Below are 18328 nucleotides of genomic sequence, written 5' to 3' on the forward strand. Positions count from 1 at the left end.
CCCTAGAAAAATTAACATGCACTTTCCCATATGTAGCTTATTCACACTGCCGACAATGTGGATCTTTCAGGAAAACTCAGAAAAAACACTGATATTGAATATACCGGGTTACGTGGTTGTTTTTGCCAGCCCCCCACCCCAGTACATTGAGTGCACTCAGGTTGTATGTGAACAACAAGGATTAAACCCAGATTCATCCCAGATTATTTGCATAGTGTGAATGGGGCCTCAGAAACTCCACCAGGATTATTTTATCCTATTTTATCCTAGGGTAAAGGCTCTTTACTCTAGGGTCAAACCAGATCCTCTGGATTTGTGTCTGCACAGTCAGGATCAGGCCCGATCGTGCCATGGGTGTTTTGACCTGCGTCAGCAAAGACGAAACCAGGCCATTTGGCCCATGTGGCTAATTCCACAGAGAGATAGATGGATAGTTGAGGTGATTCAGTGCGTGTGCCTCCATAGAAGTAAGAAGACTGTTTACCAGCCTTCTGCTGTGAAAGGAAAGAATAGCTCAAGCCCACTGCCTAGCAACTCCAGTGAAAGCTTATGCCTCTCTATGGGGTTGTTCCCACTTAAGATTTGAAACGATTTAAAATACAACGTTTTTAATAAAATCGATTCAAAATAACACTGTTCTTATCCCGCTATCCGAATCGCTTTGTTCATCGTTCCCATCTGGTTATTTAAATCGAAGTTTTTACCTGCAAGCGTTCCTACTTGGCATGAAATCGGTGTTTAAATAAAGCGATTCTTCTCCTCCATACCTTATTTGGAGCTGTCAATCAATAGTACGTCAGAATGATGTAACGTTAATCCGGAATATTTAGAAGCGATTTATCTTTTGGCATCGTTTCCATTTCATTGACTGTTTGTGAATTTAGCGAATTTAGGAAAGCGAATTTAGGAAACCCAAGCTCTTTCCAGAGGAACTATGGGATAGGTTTTGCATGACAGCATCCCCTCTTCATGTCTCCCAAGACAGCCAGGGAGAATCCCTTCAGAGAGCACAGAGATCAATGAGGGAGGCTTCTGGCAAAGCGAATTTAGGAAACCCAAGCTCTTTCCAGAGGAACTATGGGATAGGTTTTCCATGACAGCATCCCCTCTTCATGTCTCCCAAGACAGCCAGGGAGAATCCCTTCAGAGAGCACAGAGATCAATGGGGGAGGCTTCTGGCAAAGCGAATTTAGGAAACCCAAGCTCTTTCCAGAGGAACTATGGGATAGGTTTTGCATGACAGCATCCCCTCTTCATGTCTCCCAAGACAGCCAGGGAGAATCCCTTCAGAGAGCACAGAGATCAATGGGGGAGGCTTCTGGCAAAGCGAATTTAGGAAACCCAAGCTCTTTCCAGAGGAACTATGGGATAGGTTTTCCATGACAGCATCCCCTCTTCATGTCTCCCAAGACAGCCAGGGAGAATCCCTTCAGAGAGCACAGAGATCAATGGGGGAGGCTTCTGGCAAAGCGAATTTAGGAAACCCAAGCTCTTTCCAGAGGAACTATGGGATAGGTTTTCCATGACAGCATCCCCTCTTCATGTCTCCCAAGACAGCTAGGGAGAATCCCTTCAGAGAGCCCAGAGATCAATGAAGGAGGCTGCTGGAAAAGCAGGGAGGGAGCACTCTTCCCAAAGATTCTCTTTCCAGGGTTGGAGGAGAAGGCAGATTCCATTTGAGAAAGGGAGGGAGAAAGGCTCTATCCCCCCCCCCCCCATTGATCAGAGCCCTTCCTTGCCTGGGCGAGATCAGATGCCTCCTCGCGAGGAGCCTTCCCTTCCCTGTCTGGGCGAGATCAGAGCCCAAGCGGGCAGGGAATGCCTCTTCGAGAGGAGCCTTCCCTTCCTGCCTCTCCTCCGTTAGAAATGGGCTCTCCCCACACAGAGGGGAGGTTGCAATCCACCGGCAGATGCAGGCGCTTGAGCAGCCGGGACTTCAGGCGCTTAAAGCGCTGAAGAGATTAAGCGCCTGTAAACCATTAAAATAAAAAATAAAAATAATCCTTATCTCTTATTGAAAGACCACAGCGGACAAAGGGGTGAGGGAAGCAAAAATGGAGACAGCCACGACGGATGGGGACAGAAAGGGCAACTCCCCCAAGGCCAGCCCCATCGCACTCGGCTCCTCCCATCCATCTAACCCGATTTCAAAGGTTGTTGTTCCTATTTAAATGCTCCGGTTCCTAACTCGAATCAAGGGAAAAATGTAGGTCGGACCCTAGTGTTTTTTTAACACGCGTTAAATGAGGAAAACTCGATTTAAATTTTTATCCCGCTCTACGATTCGATTTGTAGTGGGGACGATTGCGGGTTGCTCTAGAACCGTTCTAGGTTTAAATCGGATCCTAATAGGAACGCCACTCCTTGGATTCGATTCAGAACGCGGGGTTTCACCTAGTGGGAACAACCCCTATGTTATGGTAATTGTTTCCTTTGTGACTGGGAGCTTTTCAACAGTTGAGATCTATTTTTCAGGTTGGCATAGCCTACATCCTGTTTACATGCATTTTATCAACCAAGCCTCCAAACCTTTAGTGCCAGATACATCTGAGGTTAGCCTTTTGAGAGTATTTCCCAGGCTGTACGTTGTTACAGGGCTTGGGAAGTAATCTATTGTCATTATATCACTCATTGCAATGTTGGGAAAAATAACTACTTGTGGTCCTTGTTGTGCTGCTTGTTGTTTTTTCCTTACTTTTTGTTTAGGGTGGGTGGGTGGATAAGAGAACGCTATAAAATTGGGGGCCATGCCAGAATGGCTTTTAAATCCCTTGAATGCCATTAATAAATGTTTGAAAGGAACTGGAAAATGTTACTCACCCCACCCTCTCTCTCTCACACACAAACACACAAACTTTCTTTGTTATTTTTTGACCAGCAGGGCTGTTAAAGGAGTCTGGGAAGAGCTGGTTGTGGGATTCTGGCTTTCTGGAATTCTGTTAGTGTTGACATTCAGCTGCCTGTTCAGTTGTTTTCTGTACATGGAGAAGGGAAGAGGGTGCTATCTTATCTTTTGCTTCAGACACAAAATGGGATGACCCTGACTGCCCCCCTCCCCTATTGACCTACACTTTCTCTTTTCATGTAGGTAATTAGCAATGGAAGCACCTACCTCCAGAGCTGTCTGCAGGAAGGTGAGTCAGGGGTGTCACTAGGGGGTGCAGACTGCATTGGGTGACTCCTCAGATTGCAGTGTCACCCAGTGTGTTGAAGGGAATGGGTTGCCTTCTGAGTCTGGCAGCTCTGCTGGCCAGCAGCTCCTCCAGACCCAAAAAGCTGACAGGGCATTGGTGGGAAGGGGCTGCCTTTCAGGAATGGTGGCCCTGCTGGCCAGGAGCTAAAGAGAATCAGCTCTCTTTCCCATCCAGCCAGGAGCTATGCCAGACCTAGAAAAGGCTGTTGAAGGGGGTATTAAATGAGCCATATTGGGTGACAAATATACTAGGTACACCGCTGAGGTGAGTGCCTTGGTAGACTCCTGAAGGTAGATTAACCAGGCTATCTTTTGAAACCCCATGCTTCATCTGAAAACATCTCCCCAAGTTGCTTAAAAATAAAGGATGGAGACAGTCCTTGTGGAAATTTGCAGTTCCAGGACCCTTATGGCAGGGGGTAGGAACACACATTTTAAAAATCATAGGACTCTTTCACATGGCAAAAAGTGATGGGAGCATAGCTGGGTGCTCTAGTCACTATCGCACAATTACTTGAAGATTATCAGATGATGTCGTGCGACATCACCATAATCACAGCATTATCCTGCAAATAAAGAGTAATTTTAGAACCACTTTTCATTCATGGGACTTTCCTGTGAATGAAAATTGGTGCTAAAATTACTCTTTATTCATGAGATAATGCTGTGATTATGGTGATGTTGCACGATGTTGTCTGGTAATCTTCAAGCAATTGCATGATAGTGACGGGAGCATCCCACTATACACCTACCACTTTTCGTCATGTGAAAGAGTCCATAAATAGCAGATATGGGTTTTCCTGATCCAGAATGAGAACCTTACTGTGGTGAAAGGTAGAGGTTTTGTCCTCTACAGAGTTCTTTATTTGGTTGTAGACACTCAGGAACACTCCTTCTCCTGCCAATGGCTGCTTTTTATTTTGGGAAGAAGAGAAGATTTGATCTCTGGTGCAAATTGTAAGTGCAGACAGTGTGACCAGATGTCATCCAAAAAGTAAAATTGTCATCATCTGCTTTTTAAAAGGCATTGACACTATTGCTGAGTGCACAAACAACATCTTGACAAGCTTGCTCTCCCATAATAAGACAGCATGGGGATGATGGAAAGGGTGGCGACATGAAGGAACCAAGAGCTATCTCTGCTCCTTCATCAGCCAAAGTTATGTTGAAAGGCCTGAGTTCATATGTCTTTTGCTCTGGCCCCCAGGTAAATAAATTCTGAAAAAGAAGTGCTTCTGAACTTTTAAGCTTTGCTAGAATATATAATTCTGACTTGTAACTTTCCGTTACAAGGGTGAGGTGGGGAATGGTCTACAACCAGAGGCATCCTCTTGTTTTTTTATGTCCTCTGAATTCAGCACCTGATCTCATACCCTTCAGCATTTCACAGATGGAAACTGGAACATATGTGGTCAAGCAACATCAGCTTAAGCTTAGGACAAAAAGGAAAATTGGGAGAAGTAGAGGAAAAACTGAGACATTTTAAAAGCAGCTGGAAAAGTGGGATGACAGCGGCTTAATTAGGACTGTTCATGCCAAACTGAGATAACTGGTTGGTATATGAACGGGAAGTACCCCTCCTCAACTTGGTGCTGTATAGCTCTTTGAACAATAGCTGTCATCATCAAAAACCAACATGGCCAATAGTCTTTTAGCTATGGATAGCAGGAGTTGTAGTCTGGTACATCAGAAAGGCTGAGCTAGATTCATAGCTTAGGCCTTGAAAGTCTGTCTCACAAACTAATCCTACAGCCACCCTTTTACTCTGCTTTTCTTTTCTCCTAGATATCAAAGGAAACCACCATTTAATGGAACAACATTTGCTGTTTTGGACAACTCTGGATTCCCAAGGGAACTACTCTGTTCATGTCTTGGAGCAGGGCTCCTGGGTCCCCCTTGCTCAGGCTGTCAGCACAGTAAGGATTCTCCTAGCTGTCTTTGTTTAGTTTTGCTTTTGGGTTGCCATCATGCAAGCCTACCACCCAGACATTTTGCTGCCAGAGGCGGAGCAACAAATTGTTCTCCTCACCACCATCCAAATCAAGATGCAAAGCATCTGTTGCTGCTGTATGCCTTCAAGTTGTTTCTGACTCATGAACACCCTACGGTGTCCATATCAAGGTTTTATTTGACACGTTTCTTCAGAGGGAGTTTGCCATTGCCATCCTAAGAGGCTGAGAGTGTGACTTGCCCAAGGTCACCCAATGGGTTTCCATGGCTGAGCTGGGATTCAAACCCTGTTCGCCAGAGTCGTAGTCCAACACTGAAACCACTACACCATGCTGGCTCCCTATACATTGTATCTACATAGTGTCTACAGCCAGCCAATTCTTTTTTTACATGTGGTAGATAATTCACCATCCCTGGCAGTAAACAAATAATTATAACAAAATTAATAGCAAACAGTTTGTTACCTTTTCATGTCACGCAGTGGCCTAAATTCTGTTGTTAGTGAAACAGGCGTGGTATCCCACCTATCATAGGAGATTATTGCATGGGAAATCCCTGATGGATCTGCACTGGGTTACATGCAGGTTGTAACTGTCAGGCATTTCCCCATGCCTGGCAGCAGGCAGCCCATACACAACCCAGGCTTTTCCAGCAGCTTTTCATTGCCACTTGTCAACTTATTCTGGATTCTGTTTAGGGTTTCATTATCAGCTTCTGGTCACCTTAGCCCAGCTCATTAAATCAGAAAGGTTAAATTAACATCAACATTCTGCTCATGGGTTTTTAAGTATTGGATTTTCAGGATATTTATATGAGAATTGAGCAGGCTCTTTCAATACTTTTTAAGATGTTTATTATAAATATTCATAGATATATAAACACATACATTCCCCTTATGAGAAACACAAGACATAGCAGTATCTAGGTACTTTGCTTCCTGATTATATTACATTGCATATAAGGCATCCTTACATCATATGGTCTTCAGGATGTTATAGTTTCATTAGGACATTTCACAGGGACTGTCTCTTAGTTCAGCTCTTTAACAGCTTTTGTACTAGTCATCACATAGATTAACAATACCATTAAAACTATTTACTGTAGTTGTTCCTCATCATCAGATTCTTTCCATAATTTCCATGATGTCTGTTCAGGCAAATATACAAATATTTCATAAATGCTTTCACATGTATACAATCCCGTTCCTTATTCATAATCCTCTTAATGGTGGTCCAGGCCTCAGAGGTAGAGAGGAATTGCTGGACCTCTTACCCTTTCCCTCCACCACTCCCTTCTCCTTTTGTGTCATGTCTTTTTAGATTGTAAGCCCGAGGGCAGGGAACCGTCCAATTAAAAAGATTGTATGTACAGCGCTGTGTAAATTTACAGCGCTTCATAAATAAAGGTTAATAATAATAATAATAATAATAATAATAATAATAATAACTCAGTCTATATTTCATTCAGAATACAGTCTAATCTATTGTCATTCAAATCTCCTTAAGCATTGTTAGTTCTCAACAGCATCCATTACTATAAACATGTTCACTGGCAGCCATTACAAGCTGAATGGCATACAGTGGTACCCCGGGATACGAATGCGCCGCCTTACGAAATTCCCGGGTTACGAAAAAAAATTATTTAAAAAAACTGTTCCGCGTTACGAAAGTTTTTTCGGGTTACAAAAAAACTTTTGGTGCTTTTCGGCGCTATTTCGCACCAAATCGCGGCTTTTCCCCATTAGCGCCTATGGCAATTCGGCTTGCGAAAGCCTTCCGGGTTACGAAAAGGGCAGCGGAACGAATTAATTTCGTAACCCGGGGGACCACTGTATATCTCTTTTATTTCTATTTTAGCATTAGTCTTGCCAGTATCTCAGCATGTTTGTGCAGCATGTCTGAGCCAATTATTGAACTATCAGGTTATTAGAAACAAATATATCTGGAAGGTGGCATTGTTGCCTTCTCTTCCTACACAGGAGATATACTTGAAGGCAGTGTGATAAGAATTATGTCTGGACTTCTTTTTATCCTCTCTTTATGCCCCTTTAGCTAATTAGTTGACCAATCAAAATAACATAACTGAAGTGTGCACTAGCTCTTCCCAACTGAAATAGAAATTTGAGGTAAGGTAGGTATCTTTCCTATTCTACCTGTCACAGCTAGTGTACTTATCACAGTCTGTCTACTTTCCAAGATTTACTGATGTCTTGAATATGTGTGTTTCAAGTGTGCAGGCATTTTGCTTATCTATTTACATTACAGAGCATCTGACATTATTTCCAGTCTGATGTGACATCTGTAGCTAGTTTTCCACTGACTCACAGCTCTAACTGCCTGCATTAAATCTTATGGCATATCTTACCTTGTATAGGTGATATTAGGTTAAATGCTGCACGGCACAAAGTTGACAACTAAATAATCTAGCCTGTAACATTAGTCTTGTTGAATCTAAGGGTTTCACCTGTATGTTGACTCACTGTTCAACAGTTGGGTGAGTGGATTTACTCTGATTGGGATTGACCAACAGAATGTCACCCAAAACCTACTGCCTGAAGCAAGCACCACTCCCTCCTTAACAGTGGGGCCAGTAATGGATTGTGTAGGGTATGTAGCTTGGCTGTAACCTCTGCACCACTTACTACATTTGCCTTTCCTTTTCCACAGAGAAATTGGATTCTGCAGGAAGCCCTACAAAATGATGTGCGTTCAGGAGAGTGCACGCTGGTGAGTGCAAGGATGAGGGTTGGATTGGGATGCATGGGAGCTTGAATGCAAACAGTAACTATTGCAGACTTCTTGAACACAACAAAGTGTAAAACTGCATACACATTTATGTTGTGATGAGGGTCATGTTTATGCTAAGCGTCCACAGAGTACCACCCTCCAGAAATAGGAGTCCCATCGTCCCTGACCATTGGCCATCCTTTTTGGGTCTGATAACAGTTGTGGAAGGCAAGAGGAAGCCAGGCTGAGAATTTCCTATAAACATATACGTTAATTCAACATACAAAGCTATCTTCTACTGAGTAATAAGAAATGAACCCTTAGAATTATTTGAGAATGACTCGACATGATTACCAAAATACATGTTTCCTTAAATTTTAAAGAAAAAGTAAAATGGATGGTTCAGAACGGGGAGGTATTCAGCAGATTCTGGCAGCAGACATAATTTTGTTTTAAAAGAAAAAAAAATGATCAACAAACCAGAAGAACGAAGATGTACATTCACACATGCACATGAAGACAAGGGAGGGGCAAAAAACGCTCCTGGCCAGTCCACCTTCGTCTCCCCTCCAGACTACTGCACCCTCAAATCTCTACCTTCTCAAGTGCAGAACCTGGAAATCTTACTTTTTGCAATAATAGCTCCCCCTGTCCCTGAAACAGGAAGGGCAGTGGCCTTGATCATTGGGGATTACTGCAAATGGTACAAAAAGTGTAATTTTTCCAGGCTCTGCTTGGCAGATAGTAGGCTGTCCAATGTTGTGCAGCAGTCCACCTGAGAGCCCATAAGTGCACAAATTGAGAAAGGTGGCTCCTGTCCTGGGCTGCAATCCAGTTGTCATGTAACTATGCCAGTGTAGCAGAGGTAAAATAGTCATGAACGCCACAACAACAGAGGAAGATTAGCATAGGGAGTTCGCTGTACAGAGAAGTCTATCCTGCCCATGCCTAGACTGTTCTGGGAACTGGCAGGTCAGTTTTCTCTTGTGACAGGGATGGCTTTCTCTTTCATTTTCTGCCAGGTTAAATAATAATAATATGTTAAGGAAAAAGCAACATAGGATATACAGTGAAAGAAATAAAACATGTATGTGAGAGTCAGGATGACTCAGCAAAAGCAATTAGAAGCCACACAGGTGTAAAAGGTAATGGAATTAGCAAGTCCTAAATGCCAAGGACAGAAATGCAAAGTGGATAATTGAACACACCTGAGAATTGTTAAAGTGGACAAGGTGAAATGATGAAATCATTAATTGTGGGATGAACCAAGAGAACCAATGAAAATGGATGTACACGCCCACTGGGTGGAAACTGACAAGAGTGGGTGGTGTTTTCCAAGGGCTATAATAATGGCTATGAATCCCAATGTATTGTGTGGGCAGTAGTGGATAGTTGTGTTGGATAGTTTTGGAGCTGTATATAGTAGAATAAAGTAGATCTTTTATATAAGACTACTGAGTTGTCTGGTGTCTTGAGGTGAAGATACAAGAGCCAGCTGGATCCTGAAGAAGTGTGAAGACTTCTGTGGAAGCAAGAGTGAGAAGGCTTGGAGAGTTTGTCAGGGTCTTCAGCCTATTCTCTGTAACTCTGCTGCTTTAGAGCAAAGCTTTAACCACTGGCCAAAACTGGTCAGCGCCGGTGCGTAACAAGGTGGTGAGTTTGAGCCAGAGGTGAAGAGCTACAACTCCCATCATCCCTGACATAATAATAATAATAATAATAATAATAATAATATAATAATAATAATTTCACACTACACAGTTATAGCCCTATGATTCTGCTTTAGCTGCCATTATTACATCCAATGGAATCCTGGGGTTTGAAGTTTGGTGAGAGCTCTCTGGCTTCTACTTTTGTATTCTAAATACTATTCTCCTCAGCTGCCAGTCTCAATATTCCATAGAATGAAACTATGGTGGTAAAAAGTGGAATCATGGTGCTATAACTGTGTGGTGTGGTTCCTTATGAAGAATAACACCTGAAATTCTAGCCCCCTGTTGTATGCTGCCCTCTTCTGCTATGTTCCAGCAGAGGGGTGGATTGGAAGCACTAAAGCAGTCACACAGCTGTGGAAACAAGACTTGTCCTTCCTTATCTGATGCTGCATGGTTTGCTGTTACTCATAAATCAAGTTGTCACTTATAACAGATGGTGACACTGCCCCATGAATACCCTGTGCTATTTCAAGAGTGACCTGTCATCCTCCTCCTTTGAATGGAGCTACTCTTGCCAACCCATCAGAATTCCTTCAGTATTTGTATGCCAGGCATCTGTGGTGGGTTTGTTGTTTGCTGTCAAGTGGATGCCTGAGCAACATACAGTAACAATATTTGGCATGGGTATTATCAAGCAACCTTTCCCAACCTGCCACTCTCTAACATGTTGGATTACAACTCTGGTGGGTACTTTTGTTAGTACAGGATATCATGTTTACAGGCAGTTATCCCTTCTTCTAGCTCTGTGATCTTCTGGGAGGCAAGCCCAGGGAGTCATGTGTACTTTAATTTCTTTACAGGTATGGCAAGCTGAGGACAAGGAAGCTGGCATGCTCTGGGCCTGTTCACTGGAGAAGTGTGAGTGCCTCAAGGCAGGGACTGGCATCTTGGTCCCAACACAGTACAGTTACAGTGCTATGATTCCACCATAGCTTTATCCTATGGGATAGTGGGGTGTGAAGTTTAGCGATAGGTACTTTGAATTCTCAGCTAAAGAGCTCTAGTGCGTCACCAAACTGCAAACACCAGGATTTCATAGGATGCAGTCAAGGCACATAAAGTGGAACCATAGTGTTATAATTGTGTAGTGTGAAAGGGCGCAAGGTCACCTGGGGAAGCAGTAGTATCAGGACTGCATTCTTCACTCTCATATATGTGTGTAGGGAGTGCATGCAGTAGCAGGATTCTTCTCACCATATAATCCAGAAAAGCACAGAACACATGTCTCTGACTTGACAATTGATTCCAGTTAAACTGCAAAGAGTATGTTTTTAGCACTTACTTCAAGACCTTATAGCATACCCTCCAAAAATTTCACAGATAAAAACCATGACACACATGGCCAAGCAACATACTGTAAGAATGTGTGGTCAAAATGTTATTAATGAGGAAAAAAGACAAGCCAGAAGATCCTATTGGGAAGGGCAACACTCTACCCTCTCTTCTCCCTTCCCTCATGCTGAGTTACTTATATGCAAATTACTTTTCCACTTTGAATTCAATTTGCAGGAACTGAAGTAAGCTGAGAATGAAGAGGGAAAGTGGGAGGAGGAAAGAAAAATTGGGACATTTTAAAAGCAGCTGAAAAAGAGGGGCAACAGGAGATTAATCAGCGCTGCCCCTACCAAATTGGGATGGCTGGAGGGTCTTCTTCAGTCTACCACCAACAGCTGGGACTGGTGTGAGCAATTCCCACTTTTTGTTCAGGTTAACCCCCAACATCGTTTGAAAATCTACCTGCTTTGTGGTTGTTGTTTTTTTTCTAGTTTAAATTCAATTTCTGCATGGGATCCATCCCATGTGATAAATTCAATAAATTATTGGGAGCCAATACCAGCCATTGATTTCTACCCATCTTCTTCCCCATGCTTGTGAGCAGATCACCGATCACATTGGGTACTGGCCTGGATGATCACACTCTTTGGACTGAGCTCTATCCTGTTTGTATTGCTGCTCAAAAAGGAAGCACTGAAAGGTACAAGCCATTTTTTCTGCTCCCAATATGCTACCCATTGGTGGTGAACCTATGGCACGCGTGCCGTCTCTGGCACTCAGAGCTCTCTCTGCCAGCATGTGCACCAGCTCCTCCTTTTCTCCTGCCCTTCTGTCCCTTCAACAGTATCTGAGGAGGCAGTTAAAGGCACGGGAGGGTGGGGGGAAGAAGTGGAGGGGTGTTTTCCCTTGCCATCCCTTGAGGCTGAGAGAGTGTAACTTGTGAGTGTCGTGCCTTTAAGTCATTTCCGACTTATGGCGACTCTAAGGTGAAACTTTCATGGAGTTTTCTTGGCAAGTTTTATCAGATGGGGATTTGCTATTGCTAGCCTGAGGCTGAGAGAGTGTGCCTTAGGTCCCCTCCTGAAATCCCACCCCCTAGAAGTGCTGTCAGCAGGAGGTGGAAATCCTGCCCCCAGAAGGCAGAAGTCTTGGCCCCCCGGAAGTGCCCCCCTGGCACCGGGTGACACCTGGTGCAGGAACGCCACTGAGTTTGGACACTTGGTCTCTAAAAAGTTCACCATCACTGTACCACCCCAACCACATTGTCTGTCAGGGCTGCATTTCTACTGCTGTTTATTCTTTTACTCTAAGGATGGGAATCAAGAAACCCTTCCACATTCACTAACTAACACAGACAAAGTTGAGGAATGTTGGTGGTTGCAAAACAGCAGCCTCTGGAGGGCCACATGGTTCCCACAACTGCTTTAAAGGGAGTTTCAGAACCTGTGAGCAACCACCAAAAAGGCCCTCTCCTGTGTTCCTACCAGATGTTCTTGTCAGGTGATGGTACCAAAAGGAGGGTGTCTCACACATTGTTTTGACTTCTTGCACAATGGTTTTGTTTTCATGGATGTCTGTTCTGTGACTGGAGAATCCCTTAACATTCCTTCTCTCCTCAGGCTGGCTCAGACTATTGAAAGAAGATTACAGCTCCAGAGGTAAAAGCAACAAAGAGTCTTGTAGCATCTTGCAAACTAACCAATTTAGGCCTTGTCTGTCTGGGCTAAAAAAAACCATTTTCCTCCTATTGTAGCAGCATTCTGTATGGCAGATGAACACCCCAAACTTTGGTTCTGGGGCAAACACAGTGTTTGTCTCTCTATGTCCTGTTGTTCCTCCTGAGCAGCTCTTGGGAATCAGGGAGAAAGGGTGCAATTGTTTAATGAAGTAAAGAAAACTTTGGTTGGCTGAGGAAGGTGGAAATTGTTGAACTCAGATCCCAGCCAAGAAAGGAGAGTAAAGGGGGTGGACAAAGTCATGGAGAGCTTTGGGGAAGAATTAGAAGCTTGGTATTGCCCAGGGTGTGGGAGCAGAAAGGAAGGCAGTGCAGGAACTTAAGGTGAAGTATCACGTAGTCTTTGTACTAGAGTCATAGAGAGATATAAGGATACCTTCAGTGAGGCAATGGAACAGTGGAGAGAAGAAAGTTGCAGTAGTCAGGACAAGAGAGGACCAGGGCAGCATGGGCCTAGCAGACATGGAGGAAAACCCATATTTTTGTAACACTGTAAAAAAGAAAAATGAAACAACATGACTTGGTATTGAACTGTAAATTAGGCGTAGGAACAAAAGGGGAAGATATGTGGCAAACTGAAAACCAGGATTTTTGCCTTGTATGTGACCATCTGCCCTCTAGAATAGATGGTCTCATACAAGAGGAGAAGGGTTTGGGTGGTAAGATGAGTCTTTTGATCTTGGACATACTGCACTTGAGATGACAAAGCATCCAAGGACTTTTATCACACTAGCCTGCTGTTCTGCCACATTTGTGCTAGTTTAAAAATGGAAGCACACCAGTTTGGTACCATTTCCTGTTACACTTTTCCCCATGATAGCACTTTGGTGATCCATATATTTTCTGCACTGTCAAACATCACCTCCCAGGAAGAAGTGGGGGGTGGATGGGTAAGCTACCTGCCTCCCAAAGCCAGCAACTGTGTGACTGTGCACATAGCAGCTGACTTTGGAGAGGTGTTGAAAGCCACAATCACTGCAAGGGAGAGGGGAAGAAGAGCAGAATAACACCCATTCACACCACATGGCTGACTGAGAAGTGGAACAGAAGGGACCTATCACACAAAGGCAGCCATAGAATAGCAGCAAGATTAAGAGCCTATTGATGGGTTTTGTCCAACAATGAAAAGGTGAACTACAGTAATGAATAAAATGCAAGGCAGCAACGAGATGGACTCAATGTCATGTGATGAGTACTCTCTAAAGACACTTTTATCCTATTAAAAATTGATTTTATAGCCTTTTGTGTTAAAGTCCCAAATGGAAATATCAGAGAGGCAATTGCAGATGGAGGTTTGGATGAGTTGAGGGGTTCGTGAAACCTATGGAGCTTCCATTCGGTAACTAATACTTTCTCTTCTTTCTCTTTCTCCAGGAGTGCTTCAGGGACGTCACATTCTCATTCTGTACTCCCCAGATCACAAAGCCTTTGAGCGTTTGGTGGGCACCCTGGCAGGAGCCCTGACCCAATTGCAGCTGTCTGTTTCCTTGGAGTTGTGGAGCCGAGGGGAGCTGGGTTCTCTTGGGCCCATGCAGTGGCTCCATGCACAGCGACATCAGGTGCTGGAAGCAGGGGGCACCATTCTGTTGCTTTTTTCCCCTGGTGCTGTAGCCGGCTGTGCAGAATGGTTGGGCTGGAAAAAGACAGACAAACTCCCCCTCATCAAACCTGACAACACTTTCTTGGCCTCTCTTAACTGTATCCTGCCAGACTTTCAGGCTGGGAAGTCCAGGGGCAAGTATATGGTTGCCTGCTTTGAGGAACTCCTTGCAGTCAGTGAGATTCCCGGGCTCTTCCATTCGGTACCTATCTACCCTCTGCCATCGCAGCTTCTCAGTTTCCTGTTAGCCCTGGCTGGACCTGTTATAACCTATGAGCAGAGGAGCAGCCTGAGAAGACACGCAGTGTGGATCAGCAAGAGCTTGGAGTGTGCAGTGCTGGAGTGTCAGCAAAATAAGGCAAGCTTCCAGTATCCCCCTCTGCTTCCTGACCACTCTAAGGATGGACAGATAAAAGGGAATGATGATCATCTTTTCATAGTCTCCTGAGAGAGGATGATTCTCAGAAGGAGGTTGTGATTTTGCTCTGTAGTTCACAGGACCAAGCACATGGACCTGAAGACTCTGTGCCAGTATTTTAGACTTGGCAGCTGAGCAATCAGTGATGACATCGAATGGCTGCACAGTGTCGGAGAAGAATACATTTTAGCCTGGGGTGCAAGTGATACCTGCCTGATACCTTTGGAAGGGTTCTGCTTTCTTGCTACTGAATGGAAACCACCTGGTATTTATTATGTTTAGAGAAATGGAGAGATCCAGATCAAGAACGATACATGGGCAGATGTGGGACCTGTTGTCTTCATGCCCTGTTTGGCTGCAGTGGGAAAGCAAATGTTGTCCTGCTGGCTTGATGCTGCTGGATGACAGAAAAATTAAAAGTATTTAAAGCAGAAGGGACTATTTAGGGAAACAGTTGTCAAAAAGCACACAGCTTCTCCCTAATTTATTAATACTTGTTGTTGTTGTTTTTGTTGTTGTTGTTGTTAAATCTTGACCTAGAAGGTGAATGCCAACATTTAAGGCATGGCTTTTACCAGTTGGTTATCATATCAGTGTTACATGTCTATTTCGGGCAACCATGTTTCTCATTTTTGTGTGTGTATGTGCAATTCTTTAACCTGGTGCCCCTTAGAGTGTTTTGCACTGGATATTCCAGAATTCCTAGCTGTTTGCCATGATGGTTGTGGCTAATGGGAAATGCAGTACAAATCATGTGGAAGGCATTGTATTGCAGAAAGTATGCCACAGAGGTGTTTTTTTGCTTCAGTGAGCAGACCATAGACCACAGATGGACCACCACCCACCCTCTTCTTCTTTCTCTCCTGACATTTCTGCTCTTTACCTTCTCTGCTGCTGATAGAGACTGCTAGCATACTAAACATATAAGATCTCACAATATGTGATATCATTGTTGAACTGCAGCCCCCCATGAGCCTTCACAGGGCTCATTGGTGATCTCCCATCCAAGTAGTAACCACAGTTTGCTCTGCTTAGCTTCCAGTTTCAGGTAGGAAGGAACTGATGTCTTTAGGGCAGTGGTTTCCAAATGACAGGGTGGGACCTTCAGAGAAGCATGAGAGTTGCTCAGGGAGGGGTGTGAGACTTGGAGGCCTTGACCCCTCTTCCCCCTCCTCTTCCCAAACCTTTTCTATGTGTAAAATTTAGACTTGTGTTGAGTTAAATATTAATTTTACATAAATAAAACTGTTCTAATTTGAACGATGTTATTTCCTTATAAAATGTTAAAATCTGAACATACATGAAAGTGCAAATGAAAATATGCACACTAAACAAACAAAATATTTTTATTCATATGCTACGTCAGGAGGGGAGGTGCGATGTCCGCATGTAGACGTAAAGGCAGTCACAAAGGTAAAAAGTTGGTGAACCACTGCTTTAGGGTATTTAGACCCTATTAAAAACCTCATGATAGGTTCGCCTGAGGGTCGGCATAAATCAGAAATGACTTGAAGGCACACAACAACAACAAATGAAGAGTCATATGCCCAGGTAAAAACCCTCCTAAGACATTTTGCTACCAGACTCAAAGGAGAAGATGGTCCTTTCCACACAAACCCATTACTACCATTCCACATGCAGAAAGTGCAGGGGTGTAACTATAGAAGTGGTCAGTCAGATTATTACCCTGCTCAAAAGGAAAATTTTCTTTAGTCTTCATATTTCTAGCACCGAAGTAACAAAAAATTCCAGTCTAGCATTGAGAAATGAAGTTTAGGCATCCAGAGAAAAGGGGCAAGCAAAGTTATTAAGGGAATCTGGCACAGAGCAAAAGAAGAGTTCCAAGTGTGTCCAATGTTCAATATTTCACTGTCCACAATGCTAGAAATTGCTTTAAATTTTTTAAAACCAATACACAATATAAAACAACATCTATACATCAACATCTGTACACCACACAATAAGCACTACGTAAGATCATACGACATATACTGTAATAACAATACAGCAAGAAAAAAACTAAATACAACTTCCAACTTACTAAGGGATGGTTCTAGTTATTAAATTATTTTATTTCCTCTAACAGATATATAAAACAAACTCCTACTTATTAATCCAAGCTGCTATGCTTCAAATTTCTGCAATCCCCCCCCCCCAATATTTTCCCATAAAGTAAATTATCAATTTTCATTCTTTTTAAAGGTGACTTTGCATCTGTACTGCAGAAATAATCCGGTTTGACACCACTTTAACTGTCACGGCTCCATGCTGTGGAATTCTGGGAGCTGTAGTTTGTTGTGGCCCCAGAGCTCTCTCAGAGAGAGGGCTAAATGTCTCACAAAACTACAGTTCCCGTAATTCCATAGCACTGAGCAATTGAGCAATGGCAGTTAAAGTGGTGTCAAACTGGATTATTTCTGCAGTGCGGATGCAGCTTTATAGATCTTTGTTTAAAACAATCCAATTTGTCACTTTATCCATTTCTGCTGAAATGCCAGAAATCTGTGAAATGAAATGCACTGGGGGAACAGATTTCTAGTTTGGTCCTCCCAGCCCCTAGCCATTTCTTCTGTAATGGTGAATGTGTGGTTCTCTAGAAGTCTTTCGCTCCAGTTTAAATATTTAAAGGGATGTCATATTGGGGATGGAGCCAGCTTGTTATCTGCTGCTGCACAGCCCAGGGATTCTTGTCTGCACTTGCCAAAATACTTCAGTTGCCCCCTGAAAGTACTGGATGGCCTAACCACTAAGGATGACAAACCACCACAAAATGTAGGACATTCAAGAAAAATGTAGAACATTACCAAACAAAAGCTAGAAACACTAATATAAACACAATTTCATTTCACATGGTTTATTTACAGCTATATTACATATACCGTATTTTATTACGTACTCAGCCATATTTTTTGATGACGTGATCTTCATTAAAATGCCTCATTGCCTTGCAATATTCTTTAATTTTGAGCTAGACAAAGGCTTAAAGCTGCACTTTCCTAGCCATAAACCCTTGACTGAATCTACATTTAAATTATTCCGTTCATTTGTCCATGGTGCTGAAATTAAGGGGAAAAAACCCTCTCTCAACATTTTAATGCTGTCTTCAAGCAGCCCATTGCTTAACATGTTTGCTGTCCTGTTCACTTCGAAGAAACCAGTGTGCCCTGAGCTCTGGGTGCAAGTCTTATCTGCTGCTGCTGCTCCTTGGAAAAAAGAAGTTTAGAAGGATCCATCCTCTCCCCCTATTTGCAGCAAGCATTTTCCTGGGAAAGTTGTGCGATCACAGCAAAGATTTTCACACACATCCCAATAGAGGACTTATCGCGGGAAGAACTGGGAATGCTCCAGCAACAAACCAATCACAGGGAAAATCCATGGTTTGTTGCTGGACACATTCCTGGTTCTTCCTGGGAAAAGTCTTCTTAGATTGCGACATCGTCTGAAAATCTTCGCCGTGATCATGCAACTTTCCTGGGAAAATGCCTTTTTAATCTCCTGATTTTCCCTGTGGGATAGTCTCCAATGCTGGGCAACTTCTTCAGACCTTATAGAAACTCACACCCACATCGGTGGCACTGGGCAACGAAGGGAGACCATGAGCAAAAAGTCTGTTGTCATCATTGTTGAAACATCTCTGAAAACCTGCAGGGAAAATGTGGGTTAGAAAGAGAAAGCCCTCAATTGGGTCCAAGTGTTGTGAAGACAGTCCAGCAAGT

General features: G+C 43.4%; 1 protein-coding gene across 3 annotated transcripts in view; it reads left to right on the forward strand.

Moving 5' to 3' along the window:
* Positions 1 to 15872, forward strand: part of IL17RC (interleukin 17 receptor C) — a 56354-nt gene extending 40482 nt beyond the window's left edge. For 2 of the 3 annotated variants that reach the window (XM_089517887.1, XM_089517906.1), the window contains 8 exons: positions 2022 to 2153; positions 3089 to 3134; positions 4979 to 5109; positions 7810 to 7869; positions 10385 to 10442; positions 11464 to 11559; positions 12479 to 12517; positions 13969 to 15872. In XM_089517887.1, coding sequence (XP_089374013.1) covers positions 2022 to 2153; positions 3089 to 3134; positions 4979 to 5109; positions 7810 to 7869; positions 10385 to 10442; positions 11464 to 11559; positions 12479 to 12517; positions 13969 to 14642 — 1236 coding nt within the window. In that variant the 3' untranslated portion in view covers positions 14643 to 15872. The remainder of the gene's footprint in view (positions 1 to 2021; positions 2154 to 3088; positions 3135 to 4978; positions 5110 to 7809; positions 7870 to 10384; positions 10443 to 11463; positions 11560 to 12478; positions 12518 to 13968) is intronic. The other variant, XM_089517897.1, reaches the window with a different exon arrangement.
* The last annotated feature ends 2456 nt before the right edge of the window (positions 15873 to 18328 follow it).

This window comes from Sceloporus occidentalis, unplaced genomic scaffold, assembly GCF_023333645.1.
Source record: "Sceloporus occidentalis isolate IW3139 unplaced genomic scaffold, rSceOcc1.0.p SCAF_1, whole genome shotgun sequence".
Classification (NCBI taxonomy): Eukaryota; Metazoa; Chordata; class Lepidosauria; order Squamata; family Phrynosomatidae; genus Sceloporus; species Sceloporus occidentalis.